This window comes from Silene latifolia, chromosome 3 (assembly GCF_048544455.1).
Source record: "Silene latifolia isolate original U9 population chromosome 3, ASM4854445v1, whole genome shotgun sequence".
NCBI lineage: Eukaryota > Viridiplantae > Streptophyta > Magnoliopsida > Caryophyllales > Caryophyllaceae > Silene > Silene latifolia.
In genome coordinates this window covers 104,141,849-104,165,290 of record NC_133528.1, presented here as the reverse complement: position 1 = coordinate 104,165,290, position 23,442 = coordinate 104,141,849, and the positions used below count along the sequence as shown (strand labels likewise).

The 23,442-nt window shown below is 38.1% G+C and overlaps 1 protein-coding gene across 2 annotated transcripts; it reads right to left on the bottom strand.

The window, feature by feature from the left end:
- Positions 1–5,722: 5,722 nt before the first annotated feature.
- On the bottom strand, positions 5,723–17,461 carry LOC141647812 (acyl-CoA-binding domain-containing protein 4-like). 2 transcript variants are annotated; one of them, XM_074456154.1, is made up of 18 exons: positions 17,172–17,461; positions 16,221–16,291; positions 14,762–14,825; positions 14,593–14,661; positions 12,902–13,096; positions 12,659–12,736; positions 12,417–12,527; positions 12,268–12,334; positions 11,599–11,660; positions 10,770–10,909; positions 10,462–10,588; positions 10,259–10,373; positions 9,860–9,948; positions 8,882–8,965; positions 8,594–8,776; positions 7,449–7,622; positions 6,514–6,573; positions 5,723–6,232 (listed from the first exon to the last, which is right to left on the bottom strand). In XM_074456154.1, the coding sequence occupies exons 1-18, from the start codon at positions 17,322–17,324 to the stop codon at positions 6,050–6,052; spliced, it is 2,025 nt and encodes a 674-aa protein (XP_074312255.1). In that variant the 5' UTR covers positions 17,325–17,461; the 3' UTR covers positions 5,723–6,049. The 2 variants fall into 2 exon arrangements, with proteins under 2 accessions (XP_074312255.1, XP_074312254.1); XM_074456153.1 differs by having other exon boundaries at positions 7,449–7,604; positions 17,172–17,456.
- Between the last annotated feature and the right edge of the window lie 5,981 nt (positions 17,462–23,442).

Below are 23,442 nucleotides of genomic sequence, written 5' to 3'. Positions count from 1 at the left end.
ATTTCCCCTTACAAACTCAAAAACGGCCAATGATAGAACGCAAGCTTCCATGAGTTCTTTCTTGAGCCGGGACTAGAATCCTGTTGTCGATTGAATTCAAGAGAGAGCTCTTCCTAATTGGGGAAAAATCTAAGAAGAGATGAATAATGAAAAGGGATGAACATTATCTTAATTGGGGAAAAATGGATGAATGAAGTGAAGAGAATAAGGGAGAAAGTGTAACAGAATTAAGGAATCTGTTAGGAGTCGGTTACAATGGCCAGCTCAATTCTATTAAGTTGCTATGACAGCTCATCAAAGGCGGTGAGACAGGCTGTTAGTTAGTTGGCTTTAAATAGTGAAAATCAGTTAGAATAATCCATTCATCAATTTTGTAATCATTCTCACACTATAAACTCTCTGTAAATCTTCTCTTGTCAATATTAATCAATTGTCCGAGTTCTTCATCAATTAATAAGAATTCCTGCAATTGTTTCAATTGTGTACAACAATTCCGGAATTAAGTCCCTGATTGTTGTTACAATTGGTATCAGAGACTTCGGTCCTGAATATCTCTGTAATTTCCGCCACTAAAGCTAGGGTTTCAAGCTTGAATCATTTTTGGGGTTAGTTTGGGGAAAATCGACTCAACGCTGGCTAAGCTAACAGTTGCTCAATTACAAGCTCAAATGGAGGAAAGGATGAAGCTCATAGAGGATTCAATGGGGTTGATGCGGGAACAAAACCAGAGAATTGAGCAATTACTCCTGGGATTGCAGAATAATGGGATTAACAACAACATTAATGATGGATGTCGGGAAGGTATACCTCATCAAAACACTCGCAATTTCAATTTTAATCCCAAAGTTGAATTCCCTGTTTTTGATGGTAGTAATCCACGAATTTGGGTTAAAAAATGCAAGAAATACTTTGAATTGTGTAAAGTTGCTGATAATAAGAAACTCAATCTTGCTTCTTTGTATATGGTAGGTAAAGCTGAGTCTTGGGTTCACAGTTATATGAATATGAGGTAAATGGGGATTGGGATGATTTTGTGTTGGATTTGTGTGCTAGGTTTAAAGAAAACCTTGGTAGTAATATTGTAGAGGAGTTCAATAAATTACAACAAACAAGATCTTTGGAAGATTATTTGGATGCATTTGAGCATTTAAGGGGATTAATGTTGCAAAGAAATGAACTATTACCTGATTCATATTTTCTGGATAGTTTCGTGGGTGGATTGAAACCCACAACTAAACCCTTTGTCAGGGCTTTGAAACCCACAACAATTGCTAGGGCTGTAGAATTGGCTAGATGTCAGGAGGAGAGTCTAAATGCATCTAAAAACCTGAACAAACCCTTGTTGGACAGACCACCAACCAGATTCAGTTGTCAGAATGCTGGTAATAGTAGGTTTTCAGCCTCAAATTACCAAAATAATAGTAATATCAAGTTTGCCCAACCCTTTCAAAGGACGAGTAATATTCAAAAACCAGCATACAAAAGGTTAACACCTGCTGAAATTGAGGAAAAAAGAAAGAAAAACCTATGTTTTCAGTGTGATGAACCCTATACTGCTGGCCATAAATGTCCTGGTAAATTGTATAATATGGTATTAATTCCCCAAGAATGGGAGGAAGGGGGGTCAGAATTTGAGGCCATTATATGTGGGGATAATGAAACTGAATATGTGGAGGATTTTGGTGAGGAACAACCTCTCATTTCTTTGAATGATATAGATGGTCATAACTTTTACCAAACCATGAGGGTGCACGGGAAAGTGGGAAAAAATGATGTGCACATCCTTATTGATTCTGGTAGTACCCACAACTTCTGTGATGAAAATACTGCTAGGAAACTGGGGTGTCGAGTTACCAGGACTTATCCATTGGAGGTCTCTGTTGCTAATGGAGATAAGCTAACCACTACAAAGGTCTGTAAAGGGTTCAAATGGCAGCTGCATGGTGAAGAATTTCAGACTGATGTGATGATAGTCCCTTTAGGCTGATGTGAGATGGTCCTAGGAGTGCAGTGGTTATCTTCCTTGGTGCCAGTTATATGGGACTTTGAGAAATTAAGAATGGAGTTCATGTATAAGGGCAGAAAGGTGGTTCTTAGAGGGATAACTAAGGGAGGCTTGCAGTGGATGTCAGGGAAAGCTCTCATGTCTACCATGGGCAAGGGAGCTGGGCAACTCTTTGCTGTACAAGTTAGGCCTGTAGAGCCTGAGGGAGAGCAGACATCAAAGGGAACTCATGTACCAGCAGCAATCAATTCAGTACTGCAAGAGTATAATGATATCTTTGTTGAGCTTAAGGGTTTACCACCACACATGAGTCATGACCATAAAATCCACTTAAATCCTGGTGTTCCTCCCATTAATGTGAGGCCATATAGATATCAAGTAGTTCAGAAGAATGCAATTGAACAGATTACCAAAGAAATGTTGGAGTCAGGGGTTGTAAGGCCTAGTCAAAGTCCCTTTTCATCACCCATTGTCATGGTAAAGAAGAAGGATGGTAGCTGGAGGTTTTGTGTTGACTATAGGGAACTAAACAAGCATACGGTCAAAGATAAGTTCCCTATACCTGTCATTGATGAATTATTGGATGAGCTCCATGGTTCTTGTGTATTTTCCAAAATTGATTTGAGGTCAGGATATTGGCAGATCAGAATGAGCCCTGATGACATACACAAGACAGCTTTTAGGACACATGAGGGTCACTATGAGTTTGTAGTAATGCCTTTCGGACTCACTAATGCTCCCTCAACCTTTCAAAGTTTAATGAACAATATTTTTAAGGATTTTTTGAGGAAGTTTATCCTGGTATTCTTTGATGACATATTGGTGTACAGTCCTGATATGGATACTCATGTTAAAAACTTGGGCCAAACACTACAAATTTTGAGGGATTACAAGTTATGTGCTAAAATGAGTAAATGCTCATTTGCAGTTGCAAAACTGGACTATTTAGGTCATATTGTTTCTGCTGAAGGAGTTGCAACTGATCCTCAGAAAATTAAGGCAATGACTGATTGGCCAAGACCCAAGGATGTCAAACAATTAAGGGGGTTTTTGGGGCTCACTGGTTATTATAAGAAATTTATTAAGAATTATGGAATTATCAGCAAGCCTTTGACTAATTTGCTGAAGAAAAATGCATTTGTGTGGTGCTCAGAAGCTGATGATGCCTTTGAAACACTTAAACAGGCCATGTGCAAAGCTCCAACACTTGCATTACCTGATTTTGACTCTGAATTTGAAGTGGAGACAGATGCCTCTGACAAGGGCATTGGTGCTGTGCTGGCTCAGAAAGGACATCCTATAGCTTTCATTAGTAAAGCCCTCTCTGAGAAACATAAAGCTCTTTCCACTTATGAAAAGGAGCTACTAGCTGTGGTATTGGTTGTGGATAAATGGAGACCCTATTTGACTGGAAGGCATTTCATCATTAAAACTGACCATTTCAGTCTCAAATACCTACTTGGTCAGAAAATTACTAGCTCTTTCCAAGGGAAATGCTTGCCTAAGCTATTTGGCTTAGACTATGAAGTAATATACATGGCAGGAAGAGAGAATGTGGTGGCGGATGCTTTGTCTAGAATAGATGGGACTGAATTAATGTCTCTTCTGGTATCTCAAATCAGAACGGATCTTATGCAAAAGGTGATTAGGAATTGGAATGATCCTGATTTGCAGCTTCTCATCCAACAATTACAGAATGGTTCTCTTACCACCAGCAAATTCAGTTGGCAAGGAGATCAATTATTGAGGAAAGGGAGGTTGGTGGTGGGTGCTGATGAGAATCTAAGAGAAGAAATATGTGCTTTGATGCACAATTCATCCATTGGGGGACATTCAGGTGCTCAAGTGAGTTATAAGAGAATGTCAGCTCTCTTCTATTGGAAGAACATGAAGAAAGACATGAGACTGTGGGTGAAACAGTGTATTACATGTCAACAAAATAAATCCTTGCTCAGGGCTCCTGCAGGACTACTTCAACCACTTCCTATACCAGATGCAGTATGGGTCAACATCTCTATGGATTTTGTAGAAGGGTTACCTAAATCTCAAGGAAAGGATACCATATTAGTAGTGGTGGATAGACTGAGCAAATATGCACACTTCTTGCTGTTGGCACACCCTTTCAGTGTTGTGGATGTTGCTAAGGTCTACTTTGACAATATATTCAAATTACATGGAAATCCCAAATCTATAGTGAGTGACAAAGACAAAGTGTTCCTAAATAAATTTTGGCAAGAGCTATTCAAGCTTCAGCAAGTGAATTTGCTAATGTCAACAGCCTACCACCCCCAAACTGATGGCCAGACTGAAGTGGTTAATAAATGCTTGGAAGCATATCTCAGGTGCATGTCAGAGGGAAAACCAAAGGATTGGGCTAAGTGGATAACATTAGCTGAATGGTGGTACAATACAAATTTTCACTCAGCTATTGGTACAACACCATATGCCATAGTCTATGGGCAGGAACCCCACATTCATACACCTTATATTATGGGGGATAGTGTTGTGGCTGAGGTGGATAGAAGCTTGGCTGCTAGGGAGGAATGTATACTCATGCTGAAATTTCATCTCAAGAGAGCTCAAGATAGGATGAAATCACAAAGTGATAGACACAGGACGGATGTGGAGTTTGAGGTAGGGGACTTGGTTTATGTCAAACTCCAACCTTATAGACAGTATTCAGTGGTGTACAGGAGTTGTCAGAAACTGGCGCCAAAATACTTTGGACCTTTCACAGTGCTGGCAAGAATTGGGATGGTAGCCTACAAACTTCAATTGCCTAGTCATTCAAAAATACATCTTGTCTTCCATGTGTCTCAGCTCAGGAAACACCAAGGTCCACCTCCTGTAACAAGTTGCATTCCAGAATTGGATAGTAACCTGCAACTCAGGGCAGAACTAGTGGCAATTTTGGAAAGGAAACTTGTTAAACGAGGCAACAACCCGGCAGTGTATTTCTTAGTACATTGGTCTAATGGCATAAGGGAAGATGCAACTTGGGAATGGTCTGATGATTTCATAAAGAAATTCCCTGAGTTTCAAATTAACTAAGCTTGAGGACAAGCTTAATTTCAAGGGGGAAGAATTGTAACAGAATTAAGGAATCTGTTAGGAGTCGGTTACAATTGCCAGCTCAATTCTGTTAAGTTGCTATGACAGCTCATCAAAGGCGGTGACAGGCTGTTAGTTAGTTGGCTTTAAATAGTGAAAATCAATTAGAATAATTCATTCATCAATTTTGTAATCATTCTCACACTATAAACTCTCTGTAAATCTTCTCTTGTCAATATTAATCAATTGTCCGAGTTCTTCATCAATTAATAAGAATTCCTACAATTGTTTCAATTGTGTACAACAATTCCGGAATTAAGTCCCTGATTGTTGTTACAGAAAGGACATTGAGTATATAAATGAGCAAAGAGAGGCAATTTCGTCATAAATTTAGGCTTTAAAACAGAAAATTCGAATTTTGACGGAATATATCACCGGAATGTGAAAATAGGTGCAATTTTTAACCTAAGAACATTTGAGGGGAGTAATTTATTAAAAAGTTTATAAAAGAGTTTTTTTAGAAAAGTAGTATATAAAAGAGTGTAATTATTAATTTACTCAATAAGTTATGATAAAACAAAATGACATGCAAGTCACTGGTGACTGTAATGGGGAGGATTCTCACAAGATTTTCACCATGATTTTCGAGAGGCATTGAACAGTATAGAAATCAGAAACAAGTCTATGTAACATTGTCGTAACTCTTTCTAGTTTTCTTTGTAGTCTTTACACCTTTTACATAGTGATACCTTGAACTACTTTGTATCGTACAAGCACAAAGAGCCCAACCAAAACTACACAACGATTATACAGATTTCGAATCCCAAAGAGCCCTCCTCCCCTCACTTTTAGTCTAATGGTGAAAAGAAAAAGTGATCATTCCTCGGACAAACGAAAAAATATCGTCACCACAGGCAAAAATGAATTTGAAAAATCAAGATTGATCAATCACAAAATAATAATAAAAGACGGGAAATATCTCTAGTGTGAATTTCAGGCATCCTCCTCGCTGGTAGGCGCCGGTGCAAGCCAGCCCCAAACACCGCCAGAACTTTGTCTTTGTTTTGCACTTAAGGCGGCTTGTTCAGAGGCTGCCTTTTGCCTGCGAAGGATATCTATCTCCTTCTCCATTTGCTCCATTGTTTGTAGCTTTTGACGTAATTCCGCCACATCAACCTATGGAAAGTGAAAACCTCCCTTTTGATAAGCAATGTCTCTTCATATTAAACAATCAAACCCAAACTAGTAAAAAAATTAAGATAGAAATTATGAACGCGGAGTAAATCTTGTATGAACTTAAGACCAACACAAATACTTCTGTATATATCATTTGATTTTATGATTAACGATGGGTGTCACTCACCTCTAAGACTGTCTTACACAAGTTTTTGGCAAAAAGCACCAGATAAAACCGTCAAATAAGCACTCATAAAAGAAACCAGACTGACTTGACATACCTCAAGCTTAAAACATCTAGACTGCTCAGAAGCAAGTTGACTACGAACAGACTGGAGCTCCTGTGGACCAAGATTCAAAAGTTAAATTCGAAGTAAGCATAGTCCAGAGAACGAGGAATAAACTTGCAATTTTTGAGCCTTTTACACAGCACATAAAAAAAATGTAGATTGAAGATACAAAATGATGCTTCTCCGGGTTTACATCTACTACCTCATGAATTAATACAAAATCCAACAGTTTTCTCTTCCCAAGGGTACTAGTCCCTTACATATACATAACGGAGGTTTTAAAAGGGTGTTTAGCTGTCCTACACCCATAAATTGAAAGAGGTGACTTATTTAGAAAATCACTTACTCCCTCCGTTCAAGCCAATTCCATACGTTTTTTCAATATATGTGAGGTGTATTTTAATCAAACGTGTGAAATTGGCTTGAACAGAGTATTAACATCAAATTAAAACCATAAAGTATTATGATAATAGAAGAACCCCAATCCTCCCAAAGACGCTTTTCTCAGCAGTAATGCAAGCATCCCTCCTTTATATCACCATTAGCACTTTGTAAGATAGAATAAAGCAAAATTACATAGTCAAATACTCCGTAGTAGTCAGCCAACACAACTCTTGACGCAGTTGTTACTATGAATCAGCCAGAAACAGCCCCCTCTAAGTTGCATCAACATAGGTCTAATATTGCATACTTCTGACTCCTTGTTCTCCCATAGGCGAGAACCTTTGCAAAATTGGGGTAATGTTATTGTAGCATTACTCTACATGTGTAGTTTATAAAGTTATTTCAGTTAGTCACGATATGCTAATTTCTATAAAGAGATAATATGAAAGCATAATATAAAAAAATGTAGAATCACCAAACAGGGGATTAATCTCCAGTATTCAAGTCATTCAATGTGATACAAAGATACAAGGGCTAATAACCTTGTGAAGATCAGCACTTCGACCTTCCGCTTCTGCTAATTCTTGTTTTAATTGGAGATTCTGCAACTTCTCTCTACTTAGTTCAGAATCCAGGTCTTCCTTTTCTTTCTTAAGAACAGCTACATGGCCATCTCCACTTTGCTGTGTTTTTGTTTTCTGCAAAATGGAACAAGACTGGTACAACTTGATGTTGAAAACAACGTATAATAGAGAAGACCGACTGAGAAAACCAAAGGAAAAAATATTTGAGCTCTCTCTTTTTCTGGTGATTAGTGCATTGCTACAAATCTACAATTATATAACAGCCTTTTTGGTACAAGCCATGAGATTACAAAATGGAGGCACGATAAATGAGTTTTATTTTTGTACTCCGTGTTTTTAGTTGGAACGTCTAAGTGGATATTCATTGTAATGAACCACTACCAGTCTACCATCAACCGTGTTGTTCCGTCACAAATTTTCATAATCACCCACAAAGTTGATAATAGGGATAAAAAAGAAAAAAAAAATGTTAAAAGCTAGTGAGGAAGCATTATGGTAGTAATGCAAGAGATTCAACCCCAATTTATGGTCCCATAACAAACAATCAGTAATAAACCAGCCATATCAAATTATCTACAAAGCGTCTCATTATAGACAGGGGATATCCGTCTATAGCTATAGACGGGCCAAATATCCACCCACTTTAAGCAAAACGGGCCAAATGTCGCCACCTTAACGCCAAATGTCACCACTAGCATTTCCATGTGATAAACTACCTGTTGTAGCTAAGGAAATGGCACTGGTGACATTTGGCGTTAAGGTGGTGACATTTGGCCCGTTTTGCTTAAAGTGGGTGGATATTTGGCCCGTCTATAGCTATAGACGGATATGTGCCGTCTATAATGAGAATTTGTGAATTATCTATTCCCTTCAAGTAACGCATTCAACCTAAGAATAACATAGTACTCAACACCGTTCTTCCATGTTATGACCGCAAATCAAACAAGGCCTAAGAGTTTCTAGCCATCTGACACGATTTCTTCCTCCGACTATAAATGCAGGAACATACAGTCTCCCAAGCGCGCTTACACACATGAAGATTAGAGAAGACGGTAAACAACCAAAGGTTCTTGACCAAAAAAACAGGCTAGACTCACTATTACCTGTGAATCAACACTGTCCATAACGATTTCCCTGATTTTTCCATCTTGTCCTGCATCAAGTTCAGACTCAAAATTCCTGCTTGAATTTGTTGCATTGTGGACAGCAGAAACACTGTCAGGTACAGGAGTTTCAATCAGATTCGACTGTGAAGTGGATTTGCGGCTGGGTTTGAGAACATGAACCTGTCAAAATGATATCAGGGTCAATGTATGGAGAAAGTACACTTCCCAATATTCCATTATACATTAAAAAAAAAAAAAAAAAAAAGAGGCGTAAATTGTTCTGACCTCATTGTTGTAGCGACCATTATAGCCTCCGAAAGAAACTAGAATTTCTTCCCCATGGTGTGAAGCCACAACCAAACTTAATCCCTGAAAAAAATTAACATATCAGGCCTTAAGTCAATTTTCAAAAAAGAAAACAAAGCACAAAACAGTGTTCTTTCATTCACTAGGTATTAAAATAAGCAATGCACATTTGTCCTTGAGCAATGTGTCTATGATGTAGGATGGGTCAAAGATTGTGGGTAGTATCATGAGGTCCTAGGTAACAAAACCCTCGTCAACATACCTTTCCACACCTGTAAGTAGACTTGTCAAACGGGTCAGGCGGGTCGGGTCAGAATACAAGTCGGGTCAAATACTGGTCGGGTCGTGTTAGGGTCAAAATACCGGTCAAAAATAGTTTGTAACGCCCTTTTTTTACCCTTCTTTAAATCCAAAAAAATGTTTTTTAAAAATTTAAAACATATTTAAAATTCATATTTTAATCATATTTAGTGTTTAATTATATTGACATAATTATAAAAATAATACAGTACTATTTTAATAATTATTTCATTATTTAATATTATAGAAATGATAAATAATTGATTTTTTAATGGAGTGTGTAATTTTAAGTCCTAAAAATAATAATTTTTTAACCATTATTTCAAATATAATATATAAATATTACTCGTAATATTTTAAATAAAATTGTTGATTTATCTTTGAACCAACGGGTCGATCCGTTCGGGTCAGGTCTCGATACTAAATTAACGGGTCATTTCAGGTTTGAGTCAAACGGGTCACGGGTTGAAATTTTCGGGTCTTGACCCTGGAAGAAACAGGTCGGGTTTTCAGGACGGGTCAGGATTTGATAGGTCTACCTTTAAGGGCTGTAACATCTTTTGTGATGTGGCACATGATGTATGATGGTCTGTTTGATCCAATAAACTTTTCATAACCATACATGATTTTCATAAGCATACATGTAAACCATGTTACCTCACTAGCAAGAGAGACACGGCCTTTGACAGAAGTAACAATAGACCAAACAAGCGTTGACATATTTAAAACAACAGTTTCAGCAGCGCCTGCACAGCGTGTGAAAATGACAAATGAGATATCAGGAAAATGAAGAATAAAAGACAAGAAATGTAAAACAATGATAACAACTTGTCAAAACAATTTAAAACAATACCCATTATCAGGTGCGTCGACTTTTATTTAGGTTTACTATTCTTATGCATGATAACAATTTGGTGGATGGATTTTTGTAACCCAATTAAATTTTAGTTCAACCATTTACAAGATACATCCTGTTAGCTAACTACACTGTCGGAACTTGGAATTAAATATGTTATTCGAACATCCTCCAAACGAATGACATAAACATACACATACCACTCTTATTGTCACCTCCACCAACAATGAACCAATTTTCTCCAATTGCCACACCTGCATGTCCGGCACGTGAAGATGGTATATCACCTTGCTGGGTGGGTCTTGACCATTCCATCTACAAGATGAAAAAAAAATGTACATATAGAATCGGTTACTATGCAATGTAGTACACCACTAAATGTTAAGAATATACAAGGTCTTACAGCTTGCAAATCAAGAACATGTAAATCATTGAAGCAAGCTGCATGAGAGCCACCGCCAAAGATGAGAAGATAACGTCCAGCATGTACCGCAGCAGTATGATCGGACCTTGGAGAAGGTGGCACACCCCTAAAATAATTTGACGTTATGTGTTAGCCAATAAAAACAGCCCATGTTCTTTTTATACATCTATCCCACATGTCATGGTACAGAAGATAAGCGTGTATATAGACATTAAGCACTTAGTATCACAAATATGAAGAAAATAGGGATGGCAGCACTTTGCTTTAAAAGTCTGACACCCACTTACGCTGCCTCAAATTCATCCCATGTCATGGTTTCCAGGTCAAGCAAGTGAAGATCGTTCAACAGACTTCTGTTTGCATTTTGGCCACCAAAAATAACTAGACTCGAGCCTACAAGGGTGACGGAGTGACCCCCACGTGACACCTGAAACCACACAAACGTACTGTCAAAGAGCAAGAAGGACTATTAAACAAAGTAAATATCGACATCATCCCTCCCTGAGCCTGTTAAACGCACATTGGAAAGATAAATAAAGTTATTTACATCACCCAGACTCCAGATTGCATATCGCATTCCACGAATATTCATGAAAAAAAAAAAAAAAAAACAAGAAGATAATAAGTATTCTATCTTTTCCATCTGCTATAACCACCTTTAAAAAGAATGAAGACAAGGCCTAAGTTCATGGGGGACGTATTGACCAAAAGAATAAATGATGGAAGTGAAATAGATATTAGGAATCGATTCGTATGACTTTGCAATTTAACTAAAAACAGCATCAGCGAAAAGACCCAAATCATCCTTCACCAACATAAGCACTATTTAGTTACTATAGGGAGAAGCTTCTGTTTCACAATAATGACCCATACAAAGGTCTTAAGTTACACCAACTGAGCAAAAATAATTCGCATTGTCGTTCACCTACTCCAGTATTCTATAGCCCATACCAAATCACGGAGTTCAGTGGCATGTTTAACAATTGAAATCTATTAATATGTAAACGGAATTCAAAATCCCCCACAATTACAAGCGCATGCACAGAGAGTACTTTACACAACCATCATCCAAATAACCCAGTGTCCAATAAATACTAGCAAGCCAGGAGGTTGTACCGGTGGCTTCCCATATGTCTTCAGGATTTCCCAAGTTGATGTTTGAAGATCAAAAACTCTCACTGTCAAGAACACCAGAATAAGTGATACATTCAAGGGAAAAAAAAATAATGTTGTACATCAAACAAATTTGAACCAGGAACACTCAATCAAGAAGCGCAAAACATGACATGAAGACATGTCACCTCCTCAGCAAGATAAGCTCTCCACACAAAAGCATAGCTTATTTAGAATCCTTTACTCTCCATGAAGAGTAACATTCACACAAAAGCGTAGCATATTTAGAATCTCTATTTTGGCCTCTGTTACAGAGCATTTTTAGACATTAGCTTCCAGAATCCCACAAATAACCAAGATCACTCTCATTTTGGGATGACAAATTAAAACGTTCCTCTTCGTAAATGTATATTTCAATTCAAAAATATCAAAGATATCGTCTCCAGGTGACCAAAACCACGCTCTCTAAATAAATCAGGTGTTTGACTTTTTCAGTTTGCAGGTTGCATTACAACCTTATGTGAGGTACACAAAATAATTGGCTACTGTTACGAGAATGATTGAATACTAAATCATATGCATGTAAACACCTTAAAATTCCAAACAAAATGTTAAAACAACGAAAAGTGTGACCTCCACGTTTCTTTCAGGACATCATTATATGACTGATACCTTGAATGGTCTCAGAAGGATCCTTAGTATGTCCAGCAACTGAGAGAAGCTTGTTTTCCCATGGTATCTACAAAGAACATTAAAAAAATTGTATTTCCTTGCAATATAGATTAATCAAGCAACATATATTTAATTAGCACCAATCTGACCAGGGCGTGACCAGCGCAGGGGATGGATGCTACAGATGATTGCATTTCCGGTGTTTCAGCACCTGCCTTGACCTCAACTCTTGACCAGGTCCAAGCTCTCAAATCTAAGGCCTACGGGAATAAAAAAACAGATTAGAAATTCAAGATATTGTAGTGTCAATATACCGTTTACACCATTCAATAAACTAATCAGCATGACTCTTAATCACAGACAAATATTTGTTTTTGTAGATGCAACATACCTGGAGATCGTTAAGATATCGACCATTATGGTTTCCACCATACACATACATTTTGCCACCTAAAACAGCCGCTCCATGCTGCATGTACAGGATTTAAACCGTATAAAAAAAGAATACAAATCACATGAGATTTGAGGAAAGCTTCCCTTCACTGCAGAACCTGACTCCCCTTTACCTCTAATAGTCGAGAAGTTAGTAAATAAATAAACTACTGGACAAGAGTTGACAAAGATAAGCCAATACCTCATATCGAGGTTTGGGTCGTTGGCCAGAAATCGGAGGTGCATCCCATTGGTCATACACACTGACTGAGCCTAGACCTTCAGAGACGACATCTTTATCCTGTGTCTCTACTATTCTTCCGTTTTCAGTGGAAGCCGCCTTCGTCTCTGGGTAAGCATTCCCATTTTCAACTGGTGCCTCGACTATTGAATTATGCTAAAGACATGGGGATGAAAAGGGGGAAAATAGTTACAAATCAAAGCAAGAAGATGAGGGAAACAATTACTAAATTCAAACCAATAAATTGACTGAAAATGACTTCTAACACCAAGGTTTTCATCTCAATTCTTCACTTAACAGAAAGGTAATTCATTTCAGTAACTTAAGCCTACGTAATACGCTAAGAGAAGAAAACTCTTGTGAGGATATTTAGTAGAGGAACTAACTTTTACAGGATTTCTAGAAGTACAGGCAACAACAACATTACCCCAGTGCCTCAATGCCTTCCGCGAATTGCGGGGTAGGGGGAGTCAGATTTACGCAACCTTATCCTAATGTTAGCAACACAAAGAGGCTGTTTCCGAATGACCCAAGATGAAATATGTGTCGAGAACTGCATCGAAGGACTACTTTGCAAGAAAAACAAACCCAGCCACTTTAGTGAGCCATTTTGATTTATTTCATCACAATCCGGAACCAAAGAGTAATTAGTCCTTGGCTTCATTGAAAATATGGAAAATTGCAGAAGTAGATGGTACAAAAAAAAAATATACAGATTTGGCAGCCAGTTCAGCAAATAACTAAACTCAAGACAACGCCCAACTTGAAAGCAGCCTAAAAGGAGTCCCGTTATTCAAGAAGAAGCTAAATGGTGGCTTTGATTGTTAACTGAACATAATAAGTTTGTGGACTCCATTTTTAATAAATTAATGAAAAGGAGGGGATGGGAGATAGCAAGGCCAACCAGGAGGACAGGGAGGTAAGGAAGAGCTACTCGATAATGGATATGTGACTCAAGCACTAGGCCCAAAGGTTGGAGGCAAGGATCATACATCAGTCTCTTCTTCACTGCTCATAGGTTTACATCATTACATGAGAGTAATCATATTATCTCATATTGCCATATATTGATTTCCTACAAAGCCCTTGAAGTTTAGTTTTGTAGTCTAGTATTAAAAAATTAATTTAGCCCCTAAATACAAGGAGCCTGAATGAAGATCCGGCCTTTACCCAGCTCTGTAAGTTACAATTAGTAGACAATGAAATCAACAGTTCAGTGAAAACTGAAAAAGATTCAGCTACAGATCATCCAGACTTCCAAAGAATGGCCATCTAGTATATCCTTGTATATTGTCTCTCGGCCTTTTAGAATTAACATCTACTTTTCTCCACATGGAACAACCCACCTATTTTGTTAAGGCAGATCTACTCATAATCATTTGAAAAGATAGAAGTAGGTTTCTCTGCCCAACTTCCTTTGCGCTTTTAAAACATTTAAGAAACATTCCGTCGATTATAAACCATACAAACACCATCAAGCCATATACTCACGCTGGTAAGTGGACAGAAATTTAAATGGCAGCACAATAGTGAGAGAGAGTTTAACTGTTTAACCATCAATTGACTGCTAGCATACACAGCCAGTGCGAAGAGGAATATTGGTAGATAAACCATACAAATAAAAAGCTTAGACAGATTCCTAGGGGACTCACGTTCATTTGTACATCAACGACCGGCTCTGAAGCAGCATCAGCTCTTGAATACCATCCCGGGTCCTCTTCCTGTTTGCCAAAAACAGCAGTTTAGACTATCTTACAGATGTTCTCAACATGAATGGGAAACTAAAACGTTAAAACATCCAGCACTTCAAGTCTTCAACACCTCTAAAATCTTCACAAATAGACGCATGGCTTCAGCAGATGCCATGTTTCCTAGCTTACTCCAACTGAAAAAAATTAAACCCAAAAGAACATAAACAACATTAGAATGCAAGAATATATTCAAGCCGGTAATACAATTTTCAAAGAGCCAAATGGTAATGTTGGCGGGCGTACAAGCCTACATTTATAGGTATTGTAGAATGCAAAATAAAAAATAGATCGGTCAAAGAAACAAGTGTTTTTGAAAATAAAAATAATAACACCTCAAACTCGGGACCAAAATAAAAATAAAAAATAAAAAAAAATGACAATAATTCTAAAAACCAAAATATTTTCAAGATTTGAATCAGCATCTCCTAAGAAAAACTATTAATTATAACTACTAGTATATTAGATTTATGAACTACTTATGTAAAAAAAATACCAAAAAAAAAATCTCCTCATGTAAAATACACATCTATTAAGGAACATAGGTTGCCTTTCTTGTAGAAGAGATATGTACGGTAATAATTAATTAAGTAAACCATCAGACATTATAGGCCATCCAGGTTCTAAGCATCATACGCATTTTAAACCTTCATTAAACTCTGTGACTCACAGCCAAAGTAACTTTAGCTCAGTAAACGACCCTTTCTTCTCACCATCTCAGCAACAATTTTTCTTGTACATGTCAGTTTACAGTAACCTCTCAGTCATCTCTCCTCATATCACATTTACTGCTGCCATACAAAAGTTACTTCTGTAGATCATTGCTTACATCAATAAAGCTAACTCAACTGCTTCCTCTAGTTAAGTAGTTAACTATGCTCTTCCTTTTGGCATTCGAGAAAGAGCTGCTTGATACAAGGTATAATGTTTCTATTTTATATTTCGTTCGGAGCAATTCCTAGAAGTACTACAAATCAGCCTCTATGCAACCTTTTCTCCCACCTCTTCTTATTTGCGGTCTTACGCAAAAATGGTCATGGTTACAAGCTGTGAAAGTTACAGATATCTATTGCTCATTAGTTAATAAATTTCCAAAAGCAGCGTGGTAACCAGCTAAACTTACAGCATGGCATTTGTTTCTTATACCTTGAATCTAAACAACTATAAAACCCGATTAGTTTCGTATTCACTAAATTCATCTACCCCCAAAGGATTTTCCCATTTTATTCCACCGTGTATGTCCTTCTAAAATATCCTTCATAAAGGCAATAAGGCATGTCAACGACAGTGAGAGAGCAATAGCTTTCAGTGTTTAGAACACCTACATAACATTGAGAAGCTCTCAGTGTTATAACTACAGATATGCTGCCCTATTCACGATAAAAATGGTTTCACAGTGGAATGTGACGCTGCTATAGAAATAAGATGATAAGAAACTAAGTGGAACCTGTGCATTAAAATAGCGTGAAGGGCCAAACCTGGATGTGATCCAAAACAAGAGCTATTAATAAAAACAGAAGTCAAGGACAAACCTGGACCATTTGCTAACCTCAACAGGTTTCCAAGCACTAGGTTTGGAGACATTACACGGTCCAACAGTTGCCTGTAACCAGAAAATATCACAATTATTCAATAGTTTAAAACACACAAAATACTCCCAATTCTATTATGTTCTTGCTTTGGGTGGAAGTCAACCTAATGAAGCAGTCAAATGCTGGTGAATGTTAGCCAAGATTACGTACTACTTAAACTAGCCAAGTAATTTTCTACATATTTACTTCGATTATATCAAGCATCGGACAGTATGAACAGTCAGCTGCGAATGAAGGCCCGATTAGATTTATTAAAGGGAGGGGGTGGGGGTCAACTTGATAAGGCCAGCGAAGATGCCATTCTAAGACCAAATAGCGATAGGTGGAGTAGCCCTTTGATAGTAAACTCTCCCTTCTTAGATAAATGTAGTACAGTCACATGTGACATTTAGATGGCTTGGAGCTCACTTTCCACAGTAAGGGGATCGATATACACAGAATATACGCAGTCTTACCCTTGTGTTAGCCTCCGGGAGAGAGAAAATCTGGAATAACATCCTTGTTTTATGACAATTATGTCTTTTTTTCCGAAAACTGACAAAGCAGTCAATACTGGTGGAAAAAAACAGAATTTGATTACCACAAAACTAAATTAACCAAGTTTTTTTTTTTTTTTTTTGCGACAAATTGAATCGGATCATATAAAATATCCACCATATGTCCATATCACAATCGTTCGGCACTCCAACATTCAATCTAACCCAAACCCGATATAGAAAAATAAAATGTGAGTCAAATCAAAGATCATCCAAATCAACAACACCGAAATTCAAACGCCAGTATCAGATCGGACAGTAAATCAATCAAATCAGCCGAATTACGCAACAAGATGATAATTAGATGAAAATGTAGAGCGATTAACGGCGGGTGAAGCAAGAGTGGAAATCCAACCTGTTGATAGAGGGCAAAGAGGAGGAGTGCAGCTTCATTGGTGAACTTAGAGAGAACATCGTCAGGAGATCCGGCGGAAAAACCGGCGTACGATGCGGCGGCATAGAACCTCTCAGGGTACGCTAGTCCAGACCTCGCCCTCGCCATTGCCATTTCTTCTTCTTCTGCTATATGTCGGTGATCGTAGAGATGGCTGGAAATGTAAGAGGGAAGCGAGATTGTCACCTTATTCAGTTTCTTTATGTTGACAGACTTATGAGTTGTGTGAGTTGGTGACGCCAAAAAAAAAAATATTAGTGTGGTTTGGTTCAAATATTAGGTACGGAATGGAATCGATTCTAAATCCAAAGAGGTATAATTGTCATAAAATAAGCCGAGTCAAGTCCGAGCTTGGCCTTGCTCGGCTTGTACTCATAAAGTAAAACTCGAGTTCGAGCCGATCTCGAGCTTACCCGATCTTAAAAAAATTGTGCTCGTTATCAAGGTTCGAGCTTTAATGCGAGTTCGAGCCAAACTCAAGTTAACTCGAGCCAACCTCTCTCGATATGTTGAATAACAAGGCTCGAAAGTTTTATATACAAATATTGGAAAATTAATAAGACATTTTTTATATGTGTCATACAAATATATAATCATGACAAAATATTTTTATAAAATATGAGTAATATCTCATCTAATTACACAAGTTCGAGCCGCTCACGAGTTTTTCGAGCCGAGCCAATGTGAAGCAAAACAAATCACATTAGACATGTTTGTACCCGGTTTTGGTCCCTTGACCGAAATAGGGTCCAAATGAGAAATCCGTCTAAGAATAGGGGTCCTTTTCCAGCCTAGAAATCTTCCATGGGAAGTTTAGAGTATTTTTGTCCAAGAGCCTATGTCTTGGGAAGGTGATAATCATGGAGAAAGGCAAAGAACAAAACCGGTGGACCTAAAGCTACACGGTTTGCAATGGCAAGTACAAGGGTCGCTTTCAAGTCCCTTTCACCCTTCCTAAATTAACCAAGACATCCTCAAGGCTCCTTTTGTTGCTCTACCACTCTTACACAAGCTTGGTCGGACCCCCTTGAAGCTTCCAAAGGAGTTTACTCCATGTTTTAATTAATCATTGTCCTTATTAGTTTACTTTCTTGTTTTTCTTTAAGATTTTTAACTTGTGTAAGGCTTAGGGCCACCTTTTGAAACCGGTTTTTTAGGGTCTTTTGGACCGTTAGATTGCTAGGTTGGATGGATGGATAGGATTGTTTTGCTTGGTCTATAAAAGCAAGGCATTCCTTAGTGTAAAAATCAGAATTTGATGAATGAACAAACACAAGTTAGAAACATTGATTTCTACTAATCTCCTTTGCTTAGTGCTGGGAAATCCTCTTTTGCTTAGTGCTTAGAGTCGGGTATTTTCTTTGCTTAGTGCTTGAAATTATCCTTAGGCTTAATCTAGTGGCTTTGTGCTTGGGTTAAGTCATATCCCAATCACATCCTTTACTCTATTCGATTGTAGAGTTCTGGAACCGTGGTTTAAACGGCTTAAATCGATTGTTCGATTGCGATCCTCAGAGTTTCTGTTGAGTTTTTAGTCGTTTTTATCACGATTAAACAGTCCAAAACACTGTCCAAACTGAGTCCTTTTTAATCAAAACCCGAGTCTTGAGAGTTTCACTTCAAATTGGTTATCAGAGTAAAGGTTTAACACAATTCCATTGTTGTGTTAGTCTTGGGTTGGTAATCCTTCTTGTGAGTCCACAAAACCTCAACTACTTTCAAAAACACAAAAACAACCATGAGTGAAGAAAGGCTACTTGGAATTGAGACTCAAGTAACACAACTCTCCGAGAAATGCGACCTAATGATAGACTCCTTCAATGCTATCATGGCTAACATTCCAACACCACCAAGAGACCGAGGAAGACATCCACCTCGCCGTGGTAGAGGACGTGGCCGAGGGTTTGGAGTAAGAAACCACGAAGCCGAACATGAAGAGGAGGACTTGCACTCGGATGAAGAGGGTTCTTTCATGGAGGCCGAGCATGAAGAGCATCCTAAAGACCTAAAGGTAGAAATTCCGGACTTCCATGGTAGTTTAAATCCCGATGACTTACTAGATTGGTTTAGATCAATTGAAAGAGTCTTTGAATTTAAATCATACTCGGATGCTAAGTCTTTCAAGGTTTCTATTTTAAAGTTCAAAGGTTATGCATCTCTTTGGTATGAAAACATGAAAACCCAAAGGAAGAGGGATGGTAAAGAACCCATAAAATCTTGGTCAAAGTTGAAAAAGAAGCTTAGTGACAAGTTTATTCCCAAAGAGTATACTCAAGACATGTTCATTAAACTTACTCAACTAAAACAAGATCAACAACCACTTGAGTCTTACATTAGGGATTTTGAACAACTCACTTTGAAATGTGAAATCAATGAGAAACCGGAACAAAAAATTGCTAGATTTGTTGAAGGGTTGGATGATAGAATTGCTAATAGAGTCCGAATGCAACCATTGTGGTCTTTCAATGAAGCCGTGAACTTGGCTTTAAGAGTGGAAAAATTGGGCAAAGGGAAACCTTCCAACTCAAAATTGCCGACCAAAACAACCACCAAGACTACCTATGCCGAGACCAAACCCAAAGAAACCCACACCCCAACCGTGAACCCCACACTTGACAAAGGAAAAGGCATTGAATCCTCACAAAGAAAGACCTTAACCCTAAAAAAAATGTTTCAAATGTCAAGGCTATGGTCACTTTGCCAAAGAATGTCCAACTCAAAGAGCCCTTAGTAGCTTTGAAGTGGTTCATTGGGGAGAGGATGAAATTCTTGTGTGTGATGAGGATGAGGAAACCGAGGAGACTAAGGATGAGGAGTTAGTATTGCCGGATTCCGGGATGAGTCTAGTTACTTGGAGAGTGTTGAGTGCTCAACCATTGGAAATGGATCAAAGACAACAACTTTTTAGGTCTAGGTGTACCATTGGAGGGAAAGTTTGCAACCTAATCATTGATGGAGGTAGTTGTACTAATGTGGCCTCTAGTGTCCTTGTTGAAAAGCTTTCCTTAACCACCCAAAACCATCCATGTCCTTACAAATTGAGGTGGCTTGACAAGGGAGCTGAATTGAAGGTTGACAAACAATGCCTAGTATCCTTCTCCATTGGCAAGAATTATGTTGATAAGGTTCTTTGTGATGTTCTACCTATGGATGCTTGCCATCTCCTACTTGGTAGACCTTGGGAGTTTGATAAGAGTGCGGTGCATCATGGAAAGGATAATACTTATTCCTTGAAGCTACTCTCCCTTTTTTTTAATCATTATGTTTACCACTTAATTATAAACACAATATTAAGCCTAATACTCCTCCAATTTTTCGGCACATTGTATAATATGGATTCCATATTATTTTTGTCAATTGTCAATATGTCACATGTCACATGTCACATAAATTTGTTATGTATTTTTAACATATTAAAAATCAACGTATTAGTAAAAATACGTCATATACAAAATCGACTTAGTAATTCATAATTACTTGTACCAAAATATTTTATCATTTATAAATCGTATTTATAATAATTCATTCAAATTTAATTGTTTCCTTAAACAATAATTTCATCCGAGTAATGATACAATTCAATTACTTAGACCGTATCTCATTTAATCACATTTCAATTTGATACGTAAATTTTACTTCCAAAATCTTCCGTCAATTTTTCAAGTAATTTAATTAACTCGTAACATTATACGATTAATTAAATGATCAATTAAGAGTATTGCCCTATAGGTATGACCTAGGGGGTCAACTGATCACCACCGTCACACGACAGTAATGTCAAACTCTAGTCAGCCAATCATTACCGATATATGTTGACCAGTTGACAGTAACAAAATTACTTCCCAATTGTATTCTTTAAAATGATATTTAATAATGATATTTAAATCACATGATCGCACTATTGTTGAGGACACATTTCCCAACAATCTCCCACTTGTCCTCGACAAGTATGCGTCACCAATTCTCTTGTCCTATTACTATCTCCCATTCAATGCAAGGTGTCTTTAAGGTCGTACTTGCAAGTGATCATATCGAGAGTGGTTTCCTCGATCTGGAGAATAACTGATTGACCGGACTTATCTATCATAGATACTTTCCGAGCGTGGCCACGCATTTCCAGTTCATTACTCCTCGAGTGGCCCTGAGATATTGTTATAACCCTGACTAGGGGGTGGACAATTCCTATCGCACTCATTCCCTTCGACTAGCCACAGCCATCATAACCCAAAATATGCCCATTTGACCCCATTTACGAAGGTCGTAGTAACACAAATCAAAGTTAATCTGAAGCTGTGCCATCTTAGGCGAATAGTCTTTAGTCAAAAGAATCGACTCATTAGAATACTATAGTAGCTCTCGCCACGACCAGGCTATATAAATTTGCCAGAACTCTATAAGCGTTCATAAGGCCCGACAAAATGTTTCTAACAGTCTGCCTATGTGATCGACTAGTCATCTCACATGACTCTATGGCACTTGAACTTGCCATCAATCGCCTCACACTGTAGTCACTTCGAGACGTCACCTCATACAAGTGACTATGGGCAAATACTATGTTAATCCGTGTTCACTTTAACGGGGTTCAATTGTCTCTACAACCCGTTTGGATGTAACAAAGTATAAATTAAAGATAAAAGACAAATGTGATTATGAACATGAACAAAAACAACACTTTTATTTCATTTCAAAATCTAACAAAAACTTGGTACACGTTTAAGTCCCATGGACGTAACATGTCCATCATGCTTAGCCTGCGATAAAGGCTTGGTGAGCGGATCGGCTATGTTGTCATCCGTCCCAACCTTACAAATCGCAATTTCCTTTCTTTCAATGAAATCTCTTATTACATGATACTTTCTAAGTACATGTCTAGATCTATTACTAGACTTTGGCTCCTTAGCTTGGAAGATCGTCCCACTATTATCACAATAGAGAGTGATGGGATCATTGGCGGTAGGTACTACTTTTAGACCTTCCGTGAATTGCCTCGATCCAAACAGCTTCCTTAGCGACTTCGATCTTTGCGATGTACTCACCTCCGTTGTAGAATCCGCGGTTCTGACTTCCTTGAAGCTTCTCCACTACGGCACCACCATTGAGCATAAACACGAAACCAACTTGTGATTTCAAGTCATCTCTATCTGTTTGAAAACTTGAGTCCGTGTATCCATTAACACGCAACTCAGTGTCACCTCCAAACACAAGGATAGAATCCTTAGTTCTTCTCAAGTACTTAAGGATGTTCTTGACAAAGAATCCAGTGACTCTCACCTGGATTTCCTTGATATCTACTCGTCATGCTCAAGGCATACGAGACATCGGGACGTGTGCATATCATGGCATACATGATTGATCCAACAGCGGAAGCATAAGGGATCAACTTCATGCGTTCAACATCATGGGGTTCGGAGGGACATTGAGTCTTGCTCAATATCGTCCTGGTTACCATAGGTACCAAACCCCTTTTGGATTTGTCCATGCTGAACCGTCGAAGAATCTTATCGACATAAGACTCTTGACTTAGTGCCAATATCCTCTTAGATCTATCTCTATAGATCCGGATACCTAATATGCGTTGTGCCTCTCCTAAATCCTTCATTTGGAAGTGGTTACCTAACCACTTCTTAACAGAAGACAACATTGGAATATCATTTCCAATGAGTAGTATGTCATCGACATACAAGATTAGGAACACAACATTGCTCCCACTGAATTTCATGTATAAACATGGTTCCTCAACACTTCGAGTGAAACCATTTTCCTTTATCACATGATTGAATTGATGATTCCAACTTCTAGATGCTTGCTTAAGACCATAGATGGATCTCTTAAGCTTGCACACTTTGTTAGCATTTTTAGAATCAACAAAACCTTCGGGTTGTATCATGTACACCTCCTCTTCTAAATGCCCATTTAGAAAAGCGGCTTTGACATCCATTTGCCATATTTCATAATCATGAAATGCGGCGATCGCTAACAAAATCCGTATGGATCTTAGCATGGCTACGGGGGCGAAGGTCTCATCATAATGGAGACCTTGGACTTGGGTAAATCCCTTTGCCACTAGCCTAGCTATGTAGACATCGTCATGTCCTTCTATGCCATTTTTGACCTTGAATATCCATTTGCATTGGAGGGGTCTTGCCCCTTTAGGCAAATCTACCAAGTCCCAAACTTGGTTTTCATGCATAGAATCCATTTCGGACTTCATGGCTTCAAGCCATAAGGAGGA